The sequence below is a fragment of the Salvelinus sp. IW2-2015 genome, linkage group LG27 (genome assembly GCF_002910315.2).
Source record: "Salvelinus sp. IW2-2015 linkage group LG27, ASM291031v2, whole genome shotgun sequence".
Lineage (NCBI taxonomy): Eukaryota > Metazoa > Chordata > Actinopteri > Salmoniformes > Salmonidae > Salvelinus > Salvelinus sp. IW2-2015.
The window spans coordinates 713,616-728,688 of NC_036867.1; the positions used below are offsets into that span (position 1 = coordinate 713,616).

The 15,073-nt window shown below is 43.7% G+C and overlaps 1 protein-coding gene and 1 pseudogene across 5 annotated transcripts; both read left to right on the plus strand.

Moving 5' to 3' along the window:
- The first annotated feature begins 343 nt into the window (after positions 1-343).
- LOC111953514 (methionine-R-sulfoxide reductase B2, mitochondrial) lies at positions 344-4,472 on the plus strand. Of its 5 annotated transcripts, none has more exons than XM_070435583.1 (4): positions 376-782; positions 1,551-1,627; positions 1,755-1,902; positions 1,998-4,472. In XM_070435583.1, exons 2-4 carry the CDS (start codon positions 1,590-1,592, stop codon positions 2,142-2,144), a joined length of 333 nt encoding a protein of 110 aa, XP_070291684.1. In that variant the 5' UTR covers positions 376-782; positions 1,551-1,589; the 3' UTR covers positions 2,145-4,472. The 5 variants fall into 5 exon arrangements, 4 of the variants coding, with proteins under 4 accessions (XP_070291684.1, XP_070291685.1, XP_070291682.1 ...); XM_070435584.1 differs by lacking the exon at positions 376-782 and adding an exon at positions 792-1,320; XR_011474295.1 differs by having other exon boundaries at positions 344-782; positions 1,551-1,902; positions 2,055-2,141.
- Positions 4,473-6,265: 1,793 nt separating this feature from the next.
- The window catches only part of LOC111953515 (lipocalin-like), a 14,550-nt pseudogene continuing 5,742 nt past the window's right edge, over positions 6,266-15,073 (plus strand).

Sequence of the window (15,073 nt, forward strand, 5' to 3'; positions counted from 1 at the left end):
GTACTTTTCTTAAATGTAGTTTTTTCTGTGAGCCAATGGGGTAACCTTAGGTTAGGGTCTCCGTTGGATGTCGTCAGTGACAAACTTGACTTTCTTATTAAGACAGTACAATTTCAATGTAATGCATCGCAATAGGTAAATAGTGCTTGTACACAATGTAGTAACCTAATATTCCACCAGTGGCTTTGTAATTACAATGGCAGTTTTTTGTATCAACATTTTATCTTTTTATAAAACATCTTTACAGGATTACATATTTAGATTTTAGGGCACAACATGTGCTTCAAAAGTAGCTAGAATGCATATAGGCCTAATATAGGCTGTATGCAATCAATTAAAACAAGTTTCTGTTGCTCCTAAATGTTATTTTGTGCTCCTAACGTTTTTAAAATTGGGAGCACCAGTACCAATAAATATTTAATTTAGAGCTCTCCATCAAGTTTGTGACCGGGTCTTCCTACCATCTTTATACTGGACAGCAGGGCGGGCTAGGGGGGAGACGGTCAGGCAGGGACCAAAAGGAACTCGCTGGAGAGTTCAAAGTACTCACTGAGCGCAGATTAGGTCAGAGCAGCGCTGATGCCAACAGCCTGCACTTGACTTTGATACAGGCACTTGCTGCGCGGAGGACTGGAGCGCACAGCCTCAAACTGCAGGAGAAAACATGTCTCGTTTTATCGTCCGACTTTCGCTCGTCATCGCTCAGAGAGCGGCTGCCAAGTCCGTATTATTGCCCAAGACTAGAGTCCCTGCTTTCATCCGCCCTGTCTCCACGAATTCAGGTATGAGCTATTAGGCTTTATAGAATGGAATTGCATCTGGATAAGCTACTTTATTGTAAGTTAATACGTTTATTAGATACTATTGTAATATGTCCTATTCATAGTCTTTCTATACTTTTTAAACAAAGTAAGTGGTTGATGCAGAATAGACCAGTGGAAGTTACTAAAGAGCCATCTGACACAGGCCTACTGTCACATTTTCCCTGGGGACACATTTGCTGCAAAGAGCAGAAACCCATTGTGCTCTTAGTAGGCTACAGTGGGGAAATAAAAAGCTAAAAGCAACTTAAAAAAGTATTTAATTACAAATAAAGTGCAACAAAACACTCACCAAATGTTGCCTATCAATGTTCGCATGTGTGTGTTTGTGTGTCACGGGCTTGCGATCACTGACTCGTTGTGATGCGATGACCGACTGGCAGAAGAGACTGACCTCTAAACAGAACATGGTAATGAGGGAGAAGGGGACAGATGGTGAGTCACACACGTCTCCTGTCCTCAGCATCAATGACCATGGACTGACAATTCATAACCGTCGGTGGGTTCATTGAGTAGGTTTGTATGGACTTTGTTTATAGTCTTCCTCAGTGTGGAAGATGATAGGAGCAGTTGGTTAAAGAATGACATACAGTATGGGCTGCATCTCAGTAGTCTACAGTGGCTCCCTCTCCTCACCTTCATTTGCACTGATCTGAAAACATAGGCTAGGTTAAAGCAATATGGTGGAAGCCTCAAAACAACATATGCCTACTCTGTATGTGTCCTCAGCCTTTCAGCGGTCTCTATCTGAACCATAGTGAAGTAGGGATGTATCCGTGTGTGTCCTGCGACCCTCCCCTCTTCAGGTAACCATCTAGCCTCCCTATACCAACTGGTCACACTAACATCTTCATTTCGACCTTTCTGTAATTCTAACCCGAATATGAGCATTTAGACTCGATCTCTTTCTAGACCTCTCGTTCTCTCCTCTAGTTCAGAGGTGAAGTATGACTCGGGCACGGGCTGGCCGGCATTCAAAGAGGCTCATGGGACATGGGAACGCGACAAGAGCCACATATCCATCATCCGTCACCCTGACAACACCCTGGGTAGTGCAGAGACAGAGGTCGTCTGTAAACATGTGAGTTGCATTCTGGGTAATTATGCTGAGAGCCAATCAAACTATTGTGTATTGCAGGTGTTAGTGTGTTGGTGTGTTTGTTCTGTCTCCTCTAGTGTGTGTGTGTGTGTGCATCGTTACAGTGTGACGCCCATCTGGGTCATGTGTTTGAGGATGGACCGGACCCCACCGGAGAGAGGTTCTGCATCAACAGCATCTCTCTCAACTTCAGGCCCAGAGAACCCGGACCCGGCGACCAGTAGAACCCCCTAGAACCATCTTAAATCACCTAAGCCTGACCAGAACCAACCTTCAAACCCAGAGAACACAAACCCGAGGGCCAGTAGAACGCAACAGGCCCAATATCTGGATCCCTAACCAGAGATCTCAGCATCAGGAATACTGTTTTATATGTCTGTATCTGATCATAGATGAGCTTTTGACATATTTACCTGGCTGTGTGGTCTTCCCAACCATAGCCACAACTACTGTACATTATACAGTGCCTTCGGAAAGTATTCAGACCCCTTGACTTTTTCCACATTTTGTTACATTACAGCCTTATTCTAAAATGTATTAAATATATTTTTTTCCTCATCAGTCTACACACACACACTACCCCATAATGGCAAAGCAAACAGTTTTAGAAATGTTTGCAAATGTATAAAAACATACTTTATTTACATAAGTATTCAGACCCTTTGCTATGAGACTCGTAATTGAGCTCAGGTGCATCCTGTTTCCATTGATCATCATTGAGATGTTTCTACAACTTGGAGTCCAGCTGTGGTAAATTCTATTTATTGGATATGATTTGGAAAGGCACACACCTCTATATAAGGTCCCACAGTTGACAGTGCATGTCATAGCAACAACCAAGTCAGCTCTGAGACAGGATTGTGTCAAGGCACAGATCTGGGGAAGGGTACCAATACATTTCTGCAGCTTTGAAGGTCCCCAAGAACACAGTGGCTTCATCATTCTAAAATGGAAGAAGGTTGGAACCGTCAAGGCTTGCCGCCCAGCCAAACTGAGCGGAGAGAAGCACCTTGGTCAGGGAGGTGACCAAGAACTCAATGGTCACTCTGACAGAGCTCTAGAGTTCCTCTGTGGAGAGGAAGGACAACTGTCTCTGCATCACTCCACCAATCAGGCCTTTATGATAGAGTGGCCAGACGGAAGCCATTCCTCAGTAAAAAAGGCACATGACAGCCCACTTGGAGTTTGCCAAAAGGCACCTAAAGACTCTCAGACCATTAGAAACAAGATTCTCTGATCTGATGAAACCAAGATTGAACTCTTTGGCCATGATGCCAAGCATCACGTCTGAGGAAACCTGGCGCCATCCCTAAGGTGAAGCATGGTGGTGGCAGCATGATGCTGTGGGGATGTTTTTCGGGACAAGTCTCTGAATGTCCTTTAGTGGCCCAGCCAGAGCCCGGACTTCAACCCGATCGAACATCTCCGAAGAGACCTGAAAATAGCTGAGCTGCAATGCTCCCCATCCAACCTGAGTGCGTGAGAGGATCTGCAGAGAAGAATGGGAGAAATTCCCCAAATACAGGTTTACCAAGCTTGTAGCGTCATACCCAAGAAGACCCGAGGCTGTAATCGCTGCCAAAAGTGCTTCAACAAAGTACTGAGTAAAGGGTCTGAATACTTATGTAAATGTATTTGTTTTTTTATTCGTAATAAATAAGCAATCATTTCAAAACTGTTTTTGCTTTGTCATTATGAGTTGTGTGTAGATTGAGGGGAAAAAAAACTATTTTAATACATTTTAGAATAAGGCTGTAACGTAACAAAATGTGGAAAAAGTCAATGGTCTGAATTTCCGAAGGCACTGTTTGTTAATGGTCACATTTTGTAATGCTTGTTAAAGGGTTTTCAATCAAGTTCACTGGGAATCTGAGATTTAACTGTTAGGTCATTATGAGGTGACGTCACTAAAGCTGCTGTAGGTCCCATGACAGAAAAGTCTGAAATTAGGAAGGAATTCTAATATTGGCTCTAGAACTAAAAGGAAACCCCTGTTGTTGCTCAGCAGGACCAGGTTTGAAGACCATTGATGAATGACTGTTGTATGACCATAACGGACCGCAGATTTAGGGTCTCATTCCTGGGCACTGAACACCAGGGCTTAGTGTCTGCTATTGTGTACAGTTAGTATGTCTGTACTAGAACTTAGGGGGTCTACACAGTCTATGCAAACGGAGTCAAAGGATGTCCATTTGTGTTGCTCTGTAACTAGTTCTACGTACATTTGTGCGGCTCACTTCCTTTGGCTCCGCTTCCGTAGACCCCTTTACTGTCACTTGAACCATTCAACATGGAGCATAGTCCGGGTTAGCGGAGGGTTTGGCCGGCCGGGATATCCTTGTCCCGTCGCGCTCTAGCGACTCCTTGTGGCAGGCCAGGCACATGCCCTGCTGTTAGCGTTAACTTCGGTCGGCAGTTGTTTCCTCCGACACATTGGTGCGGCTGGTTAAGCGACCAGTGTGTCAAGAAGCAGCGCAGTGTGTCAAGAAGCAGAGCAGTGTGTCAAGAAGCAGAGCAGGGTGTCAAGAAGCAGAGCAGGGTGTCAAGAAGCAGTGCAGCTTGGCAAGGTCGAGTTTCGGAGGACGCATGGCTCTCAACCTTCGCCTCTCCCGAGTCCGTATGGGAGTTGCAGTGATGGGACAAGACTAACTACCAATTGGATAAAATTTGATATCACAAAATTGGGGAGAAAAATAGGTAAAAAGTAAAGAAAGAGGCACCACAGAGAGAGTGAGGGTCGGACACAAGATATGTTTTATTTATTTCACCTTTATTTAACCAGGTAGGTGGCAGCAGAGAACTGGAAGGAAAGGTGGCCAAAGTAAGTGTTGGCTTTGGGGATGACCAGTGAAATATACCTCCTGGAGCGCGTGCTACGGGTGGGTGTTGCTATGGTGACCAGTGAGCTGATATAAGGCGGGGCTTTACCAAGCAAAGACTTATAGATGACCTGGAGCCAGTGGGTTTGGCGACGAACATGTAGCAAGGGTCAGCCAACGAGAGCATACAGGTCGCAGTGGTGGGTAGTATATGGGGCTTTGGGGACAAAACAGATGACACTGTGATAGACTACATCCAGTTTGCTGAGTAGAGTGTTGGAGGCTATTTTGTAAATGACATCGCAGAAGTCAAGGATCGGTAGGAAGTCAATTCTAGATTTAATTTTGGATTGGAGATGCTTAATATGAGTCTGGAAGGAGAGTTTACAGTCTAACCAGACACCTAGGTATTTGGAGTTGTCCACATATTCTAAGTCAGAACCGTCCAGAGTGGTGATGCTAGTCGGGCAGCAAATCGGTTGAAGAGCATGCATTTAGTTTTACTAGCATTTAAAAGCAGTTGGAGGCCACGGAAGGAGTGTTGTATTAGAGTGAAGCTCGTTTGGAGGTGTGTTAACACAAGTGTCCAGAAGTACACAGAATGGTGTTATCTGCGTAGAAGTGGATAAGAGAATCACCAGCAGCAAGAGCGACATCATTGATACAGTTGACACACAAATACACCTACATTTAAACTCAGTTTCACAATTCTTGACTTTTAATCCTAATACAAATTCCCTGTCTTAGGTCAGTTAGGATCACCACTTTATTTTAAGAATTTGAAATGTCAGAATAATAGTAGACAGAATGATTTATTTCAGCTTTTATTTCTTTCACCACATTCCCAGTGGGTCAAAAGTTTATATACACTCAATTAGTATTTGGTAGCATTGGCTTTAAATTGTTTAATTTGGGTCAAATGTTTCAAGTAGCCTTCCACAAGCTTCCCACAATAAGTTGGGTGAATTTTGGCCCATTCCTCCTGACAGAGCTGGTGTAACTGAGTCAGGTTTGTAGGCCTCCTTGCTCGCTTTTTCAGTTCTGCCCACAAATTCTCTATGGGATTGAGGTCATGGCTTTGTGATGGCCACTCCAATACCTTGACTTTGTTGTCCTTAAGCCATTTTGCCACAACTTTGGAAGTATGCTTGGGGTCATTGTCCATTTGGAAACCATTTGTGACTGAGCTTAACTTCCTGACTGATGTCGTGAGATGTTGCTTCAATATTCCACATCATTTTCCTACCTCATGATGCCATCTATTTTGTGACGTGCACCATGCCCTCCTGCAGCAAAGCACCCCCACAACATGATGCTGCCACCCCCATGCTTCACGGTTGGGATGGTGTTCTTCGGCTTGCAAGCCTCCCCCTTTTTCTCCAAACATAATGATGGTCATTATGGCCAAGAGTTCTATTTTTGTTTCATCAGACCAGAGGACATTTTCTCCAAAAAGTACAATCTTTGTCCAATGTGCAGTTGCAAACCATAGTCTGGCTTTTTTATGGCGGTTTTGGATCAGTGGCTTCTTCCTTGCTGAGCGGCCTTTCAGGTCGATATAGGACTCATTTTACTGTGGATATAGATGCTACGTACCTGTTTCTCCAGCATCTTCACAAGGTCCTTTGCTGTTGTTCTGGGATTGATTTGCACTTTTTGCACAAAGTACGTCATCTCTAGGAGACAGAATGCGTCTCCTTCCTGAGCGGTATGACGGCTGCGTGGTCCTATGGTGTTTATACTTGCGTACTATTGTTTGTACAGAAGAACGTGGTACCTTCAGGCGTTTGGAATTGCTCCCAAGGTTGAACACGAGTTGGAGGTCTACATTTTTTTTTCTGAGGTCTTGGCTGATTTCTTTTGATTTTCCCATGATGTCAAGCAAAGAGGCAATGAGTTTGAAGGTAGACCTTGAAATACATCCATAGGTACACCTCCAATTGACTCAAATGATGTCAATTAGCCTATCAGAAGCTTCTAAAGCAATGACAATTTTCTGGAATTTTCCAAGCTTTTTAAAGGCACAGTCAACTTAGTGTATGTAAACTTCTGACCCACTGGAATTATAAGTGAAATAATCTGTCTGTAAACAATTGTTGGAAAAATTACTTGTCATGCACAAAGTAGATGTCCTAACKGACTTGCCAAAACTATAGTTTGTTAACAAGAAATTTGTGGAGTGGTTGAAATATGAGTTAATGACTCCAACCTATGTGTAAACTTCCGACTTCAACTGTGTATACAAAGAAAAGAGTCAGCCTGAGAAGTGAACCCTGTGGCATCCCCATAGAGACTGCCAGAGGTTCGAACAGGCTCTCCAATTTGACACACTTAACTCTGAGAAGTAAGTTGGTGAACCAGGCGAGGCAGTTATTTGAGAAACCAAGGCTATTGAGTCTGATAAGAATGCAGTGATTGACATCAAATCAAATTCATTTATATAGCCCTTCTTACATCAGCTGATATCTCAAAGTTCTGTACAGAAACCCAGCCTAAAACCCCAAACAGCAAGCAATGCAGGTGTAGAAGCACGGTGGCTAGGAAAAACTCCCTAGAAAGGCTAAAACCTAGGAAGAAACCTAGAGAGGAACCAGGCTATGGGGGGGTGGCCAGTCCTCTTCTGGCTGTGCCGGGTGGAGATTATAACAGAACATGGCCAAGATGTTCAAATGTTCATAAATGACCAGCATGGTCAAATAATAATAATCACAGTAGTTGTCGAGGGTGCAGCAAGTCAGCATTGACAGAGTCGAAAGCCTTGGCCAGGTCGATGAAGACGGCTGCACAGTACTGTCTTTTATCGATGACGGTTATGATATTGTTTAGGACCTTGAGCGTGGCTGAGGTGCACCCATGACCAGAGCTGTTGGCCGGGGTAGGGGTAGCCAGGTGGAAAGAATGGCCAGCCGTAGAAAAATGCTTATTGAAATTCTCGATTACCGTAGATTTATTGGTGGTGAGTGTTTACTAGCCTAAGTGCAGTGGGCAGCTGGGAGGAGGTGCTCTTATTCTCCATGGACTTTAGTGTCCCAGAACTTTTTGAAATTAGTGCTACAGGATGCAAATTTCTGTTTGAAAAAGCTAGCTTTAGCTTTCCTAACTGACTGTATATTGGTTCCTGACTTCCCTGAAAAGTTGCATATCGCAGGGGCTATTCGATGCTAATGCAGAACGCCACAGGATGTTTTTGTGCTGGTCAAGCGAAGTTAAATCTGGGGTGAACCAAGGGCTATATCTGTTCTTAGTTCTAAATTTTTTGAATGGGGCATGCTTATTTAAGATGGTGAGACGAGCACTTTTAAAGAGCAACCAGGCATCCTCTACTGACGGGATGAGGACAATATCCTTCCAGGATACCCGGGCCAGGTCGATTAGAAAAGCTTTCTCGCTGAAGTGTTTTAGGGAGCGTTTGACAGTGATGAGGGGTGGTCATTTGACCACAGACCCATTATGGATGCAAGCAATGAGGCAGTGATCGCTGAGATCCTGGTTGAAGACAGCAGAGGTGTATTTAGAGAGCAAGTTGGTCAGGATGATATCTAAGAGGGTGCTCATGGTTACGGATTTAGGGTTGTACCTGGTAGGTTCCTTGATAATTTGTGTGAGATTGAGGGCATCTAGCTTAGTTTGTAGGATGGCCGGGGTGTTAAGCATATTCCAGTTTAGGTCACCTAACAGTACGAACTCTGAAGATAGATGGGGGGCAATCAATTCACATATGGTGTCCAGGGCACAGCTGGGGGCTGATAGAGAGAGGAGTTCTGGTATTACACTAGACAATAATTTAGCAGTGATGCAGAAACCAAAGAGCTGACCATGACCCCAGAGGAGACCCCACAGGAAGCACAAGGTCAACCCCCCCAGCTCAGAACATCGACTTACAACAAGTATAGGGGTGTGTGTGTGTGTGTTCATGCAAACACTCATAATTTACATGATGTCACAACTACAGCATAAACACACAGTCATTAGTCAGTGGCGGACTTGCAATGTTGAATTCCTTCTATATCGTGTTTGTTGTAGATGGGAGATGACGTGTTACCTGGTCAGCGTACCTGATTATTAGGTCACAGGGCGAGACCCAGATGCAGACACGGGAGGCAGATGGTTCGAGTCTCTGATATTTATTATAATCCAAGGGGCAGGCAAGAGAATGGTCGTGGACAGGCAAAAGATCATAAATAAGGTCAGAGTCCAGGAGGTACAGAGTGGCAGGCAGGCTCGAGGTCAGGGCAGGCAGTATGGTCAGCCAGGCGGGTTCAGAGTAAAGGCAGGCAAGGATCAAAACCGGGAGGACTATCAAAACAGAGATAAGGGGAAAAGCAGGAGCACGGAAAAACACGCTGGTTGACAAGACAAGACAAACTGGCAACAGACAAACAGGGAACACCGGAATAAATACCCAGGGACTAATGTGGAAAACAGGTGACACCTGGAGGTGAGTGGAGACAATCACAGGTGAAACAGATCAGGGCGTGACACTGATGACCCTGAAGCCCCCTCCTCCCCAGACACCCTCCTCTCTGTTAGGACTAACACCTGCCTGGGACTTACACTACCTGCTCTCTCAATTCAATGTAAGGGTTTTATTGGCAAGGGAAACATATGTTAACATTTCCAAAGCAAGTGAAATATATAATAAAATAAACAATACAAATTAGCAGTAAACATTACACTCACAAAAGTCCCAAAATAATAAAGACATTACAAATGTCATATTATGTGCAAATGGTTCAAGTACAAAAGGGAAAATAAATAAACATAAATATGGGTTGTATTTACAATGGTGTTTGTTCTTCACTGGTTGCCCTTTTCTTGTGGTAACAGGTCACAAATCGTGCTGCTGTGATTGCACACTAGTATTTCACTCAGTATATATGGGAGTTGATCAAAATTGGATTTGTTTTCTAATTCTTTGTGTATCTGTGTAATCACACACATAGCATTATGCAATGTTAAAGCTTCCTGAGTAGATAGACAGATCAGCAGAGGTACCCCCCCATCACCCACACCCCAGTATGCCATCTCCTCCAGCTATCTCTATAATGGTAAGAGTCCTTTCCTCTCCACCCTGCCGTCTCTAGCTATCTCTATAATGGTAAGAGTCCTTTCCTCTCCACCCGGCCGTCTCTAGCTATCTCTATAATGGTAAGAGTCCTTTCCTCTCCACCCGGCCGTCTCCTCCAGCTATCTCTATAATGGTAAGGTCCTTTCCTCTCCACCCGGCCGTCTCCTCCAGCTATCTCTATAATGGTAAGAGTCCTTTCCTCTCCACCCGGCCGTCTCTAGCTATCTCTATAATGGTAAGAGTCCTTTCCTCTCCACCCGGCCGTCTCCAGCTATCTCTATAATAGCTCTGCTTTGTCTTTTTAAAATGGCAGCTGGAACCCACAGGCTTCCCAACATTCCAAAGCTCCAAACTGATTGGCTCTTCATTAAAATATTTGACTATATTCAAATCACAGTTTGGGAACAATCACTGTGGTGGATTAACTTTGTGTTTCAATGGTGAGACAGAGGAGATGTCATCATATGTTCATGTCCAAATTACATAATTTGAGAATAAGATGCAAAGTTGATCTGAAGACAAAGTTAGAGTCCTTTCCATTTTGAACAATCACTACATTCCCTGCGTAGGTAGCAGACCTGTGCTGAACACATTCCCTGGGTAGGTAGCAGACCGGTGCTGAACACATTCCCTGCTTAGGTAGCAGACCGGTGCTGAACACATTCCCTGCTTAGGTAGCAGACCGGTGCTGAACACGTTCCCTGTGTAGGTAGCAGACCGGTGCTGAACACGTTCCCTGCGTAGGTAGCAGACCGGTGCTGAACACATTCCCTGCNGACCGGTGCTGAACACGTTCCCTGTGTAGGTAGCAGACCGGTGCTGAACACGTTCCCTGCGTAGGTAGCAGACCGGTGCTGAACACGTTCCCTGCGTAGGTAGCAGACCGGTGCTGAACACGTTCCCTGCATAGGTGGCAGACCGGTGCTGAACACGTTCCCTGTGTAGGTAGCAGACCTGTGCTGAACACGTTCCCTGTGTAGGTAGCAGACCTGTGCTGAACACGTTCCCTGCGTAGGTAGCAGAGGTGCTGAACACTGACATAGTGATTGGAGAGACAGACTATAGATCCTACACAGTGTTTTACTACCAGAAACAGGGACAGTTCAACTCCTACAAAAATGTCCATTAATTATAATCTACATAATCATTCAAATTTCCTGTTGCGTAAATTATGATCCATGTGTACATATATGAAATTAGAAGATTTATTTTCCTTAGTTATGTATATTAAAACAATAATGTTGAAATTGATTTGACTCTCTTTTTTAAATGTGTTGCCAGTGTGTGGATAAGGACCATGTGATCAGTGAGTATCCAATTTAACAACGTTTGTCCAGCCATTGGTAGTGGAGACCATATTAAATATTGTGCGTCGTGGAGCGCAAACTACAGCGATATGATATAGACAATAGACTTCTTCTAGAGTTTGTTTGGTGAGTAGTGGTGACATGAGGACGGATTCTCTGGATTTTATTAGAATGCAGTGCTGCGTTTGTAGAGGGAGGCACGAGAGAGACGCAGATCCGTGGAAAAGGCACATACCTACCTGTCAGGCACAGAGGTCAATGTGTTTTTTTAAATGGATATTATGTCGATATTCGTTAGCTCTTAAACAAACGATGCCTTGACTAAGGTAATTATATATTCTGGATCAGGGGCGGATGGAGAACAATCCATGCTTTAAAAAAATATATTTAAAAAAAAAATGTTATTTGCATTTCAATCTTCAATACCTTTTAAACAAAGTGTGCCACAACTATGAAAATGATATAAGGCCTAATCTGAATCAGGAGAGGATGGAGCACAATCCACACCTTTTTGTTGTTGATTATTTTTGTTGTTGATTATTTTTATTTGTAAACGTTTTACTAGGATTTGAAGCCCTCCTTCCTTCTGCCCAGTTTCCCTGATGTTGCTACGGCAATCAAGCTGTTTCTACCATCCCTGTAACTGTCGCTTCATTTTCTGAACTAAAACTCATAAAGAACTATCTAAGAGGCATTAGGCTCTCGGTCTGATATTCGCTTTTGAACACCTGAATAAGCTCCACTCATTGCACTGGTGCCATCGTAGCCTTGACCATAGCATTTGTTCACGGATATCCCCTTATACGTTTAATCAAAAGTATGTCAAGTCCTGAGGCACTTTTTTCAGTCATGTTCCTGAAACAAACACTTTGTTTCCTACTACATCTGGAAATGTAAAATATTTATGAATGACTTTAGGGAGGATTACTGTCAAAATGATTTACTGAATTGATAAAATCACATCCATGACAGGCGCATGGGCCCCCAGAGCTCGTGGCCTCGCGCCTTGCGGGTGTGTCCAGTACGTCATGCACGTCATCAGTATACAATTTCAAAACTTCGTCCAGACATTGGTAGCTATGAAACCTTATCAACGGCTGTGCATCGTGGAGCTTAAATCAGTCTACTTTAGAATGGATTCACAACATATAGGCTACAACCATATGAATATAGACGATAGACTTCTTATACAGTAGGCTGAGTAGCGGTGACATGTAGACGGATTCTCTGGGTGGTGTTGGGATGCGCTGCAGAGTTGCATCTGTAGAGGGAGGAACGACAGAGATGCAGATCGGTGGAAAAGGCACCGAGGTAAAATGTATTTTATACTGAGGTAAAAGTAGTTTTATACGGAATATTCCGTGGATATAAATTTTTCTCTCATAACTAGCTATTGAACCAATCATGCCATGACTATGAAAATTGTATATTCTGAATCTGGGGGATGCAGAACGATCCACACCTTTTTTTTGGTTGTTGATTTTGATCTTCTCCATCCTGATTGAGAATATACCATGTTCATAGTCATGGCACGCTTTGTTAAAGAGGTAATGACGATTGAAATACGAAATCTTCAACAAAAAAATATGTAGGCCTATATATAAAAGGTGTGGATTGTTAAAAATTGTTTTTTTTTATCCACCGAATATCCCTTTTAAAATGTAATTTACATCTGTTTATTGGGCCTTCATGTAGTCAAATAACTTTCACCCAAAAAACATAATGTAACGACCCTGGGTTTATAAGCACCGATATTGACTTTGCGGGTGAAGCATTCTTTTGCGGAACAGTCGATAGCGCGCTGGACTTCGGGCTAGAAGACCTGCTCCCTGCTGTTTCATTACAATAACGTTTACTCCGTCTTGCAGGGTGTGTGGAAAGGTACCGGTACTTGCATAACAAACACGCAGCCGAAATTCTATAGGCTATAGAAACAGATTTGTATGAACATGTTCATTGCTTTCTCTCTAAGTTTATTTATTTCGTATAGTCAGTGTTTGTTTCTGTGTTCATTCTGAGCTTGTCTCATCTCTCCTTCCCAGCCAATATGTTGAGGAAGACTCAAAGGGAGACAGAGCCCGAGTTCTGACTGCTCAGCAACATATTTTCTATGACATATTAAATTGGTTGAATATATTTTGTGTGTGTGTGTGTGTGTGTGTTTTCCTATCAATTGTCTACAATGGAGAGGAGAGGAGCAGGAGAGAGAAGGAAAGGGAGAGAGAATGAGGAGGAGGAGAGAGAATGAGAGGAGAGAGAAGAAGAGGAGAGAGGAGGAAGAGGAGAGAGAAGAAGAGGAGAGAGAATGAGGAGTAGGAGAGAGAAGGATGGGAGAGAGGAGAGGATAGTAGAGAGAAGGAGAGGAGAGAGAATGAGGAGGAGGAGAGGAGAGGATAGGAGAGAGAAGGAAAGGAGCAAATCATTCTGCTTACATTGTTGACTCCCCCCTCCTCCCCCTTCTTGTGCAGTTGTATAAGGGGGAGATTTACATATCTTTGAGGGATGGAAAGGGGAGGGAATAACTGGAGGCAAGGGGGAGGAGAGGGGAGGAGTAGAGAAGAGGGGAGGAGAAGAGAAGAGGGGAGGAGAAGAGAACTTCTCCCCCAATAATAATAATAATACCATTATTGGTGGAGAATGAGGAGGAGAGGAGAGAGAAGGAGAGGAGAGAAAAGAACAGGAGAGAGAAGGGGAGGAGAGGAGAGGAGAGAAAAGGAGAGGAGAGAGGAGGAGAGATAATGGAAGGAGAGGAGAGAAAAGGAGAGGACAGCAGCAAATCATTCTGCTTACATTGTTGACTTCTCCCCCACCTCCTCGTGCAGTTGTGTACGGGTGAGATTTACATCTTTAAGGGATAGAGAGGGGAGGAGTAGAGAAGAGGGGAGGAGAAGAGAAGAGGGGAGGAGTAGAGAAGAGGGGAGGAGAATAGAAGAATGTTGGAGGATATAAGGACACTCAGTCAGCTCCCACCTTACTCATTTTCCTCCTCACACACACCACGGAGAGTCGAGCCGTCACACACACCGATCTGTAACCATGAAGCTGAGCATAATGGTAGTTCTGCTGTGCGCTACGCTGGTCGCCTGCGTCGACGTCATGCCTCAGAAAGACTTCAACCTGGAGAAGGTGAGAGAGAAAGAGAGACTGAGAGAACTGATAAAACAAATGAGATAGACTACAACAACAAAAAGAGAGCAGGCAAAGAGTTGAGAGAAGAGATTCTGGGGTTGAGGAGGGTCAGAGTAGAGAGAGGACAGTGGATCATCTGCCATGACTATTGAATCAATTTGWATTGTGAGAAWGAATGAATAMTGGTTCTTCTTTTTCTTCMAACTATATTCTRTCTCTCCCCAGATGGCTGGTAAGTGGTGGGCCGTGGGCTTTTCCACCAACGCCAAGTGGTTTATGAAACGTAAGGCTGGTATGAAGATGGGAACTTCCATGATGCTGCCCACTGCCGGAGGTGACCTGGACATCAGCACTACACAACACACACACATATGTACAATATTTATTATGGCGATCAGATACATATGAATGTGCTTCACTGGTAGAAATCATCTCCTCTCTCTTTTCTCCCTCCTCTCTATTGCAGGTGAATGTGCCAAGGCATAAATGTTCACTCATCCCATTTCCCTCTGCTTACTCTTCCACTGGCATCTGTCTCCATTTCACATCCAAACTCTTTTCCTGGAGAAAGACTGAAGACTGCATATATTGAGGGATTTATACCACAAATTTGAATTATTTTCAGCCAATTCAATACAATTCAATATGAACAAAATAATAAAGATTATTAAAAAAAACAAACATATTTCTCAAGTTGATTACAGTCTTTTTATAGGGGGAAAAACAGAGTCATTTTTTTCATGGCTTATGGATTTAAAAAAATACCCATAGCTTCAGGTACATCCAAAAATAACAAAGTTAATGTGTTTACCTAACTAACTGCTTCCCAT

Coding starts and splice junctions, on each gene's coding strand:
- LOC111953514 (XM_070435581.1), top strand. CDS start 1,539: ATGTGTCCTCAGCCTTTCAGCGGTCTCTATCTGAACCATAGTGAAGTA. Junction 1,628..1,754: donor TGCGACCCTCCCCTCTTCAG/GTAACCATCTAG, acceptor TCTCTCCTCTAG/TTCAGAGGTGAAGTATGACT. Junction 1,903..1,997: donor CAGAGGTCGTCTGTAAACAT/GTGAGTTGCATT, acceptor TGTCTCCTCTAG/TGTGTGTGTGTGTGTGCATC.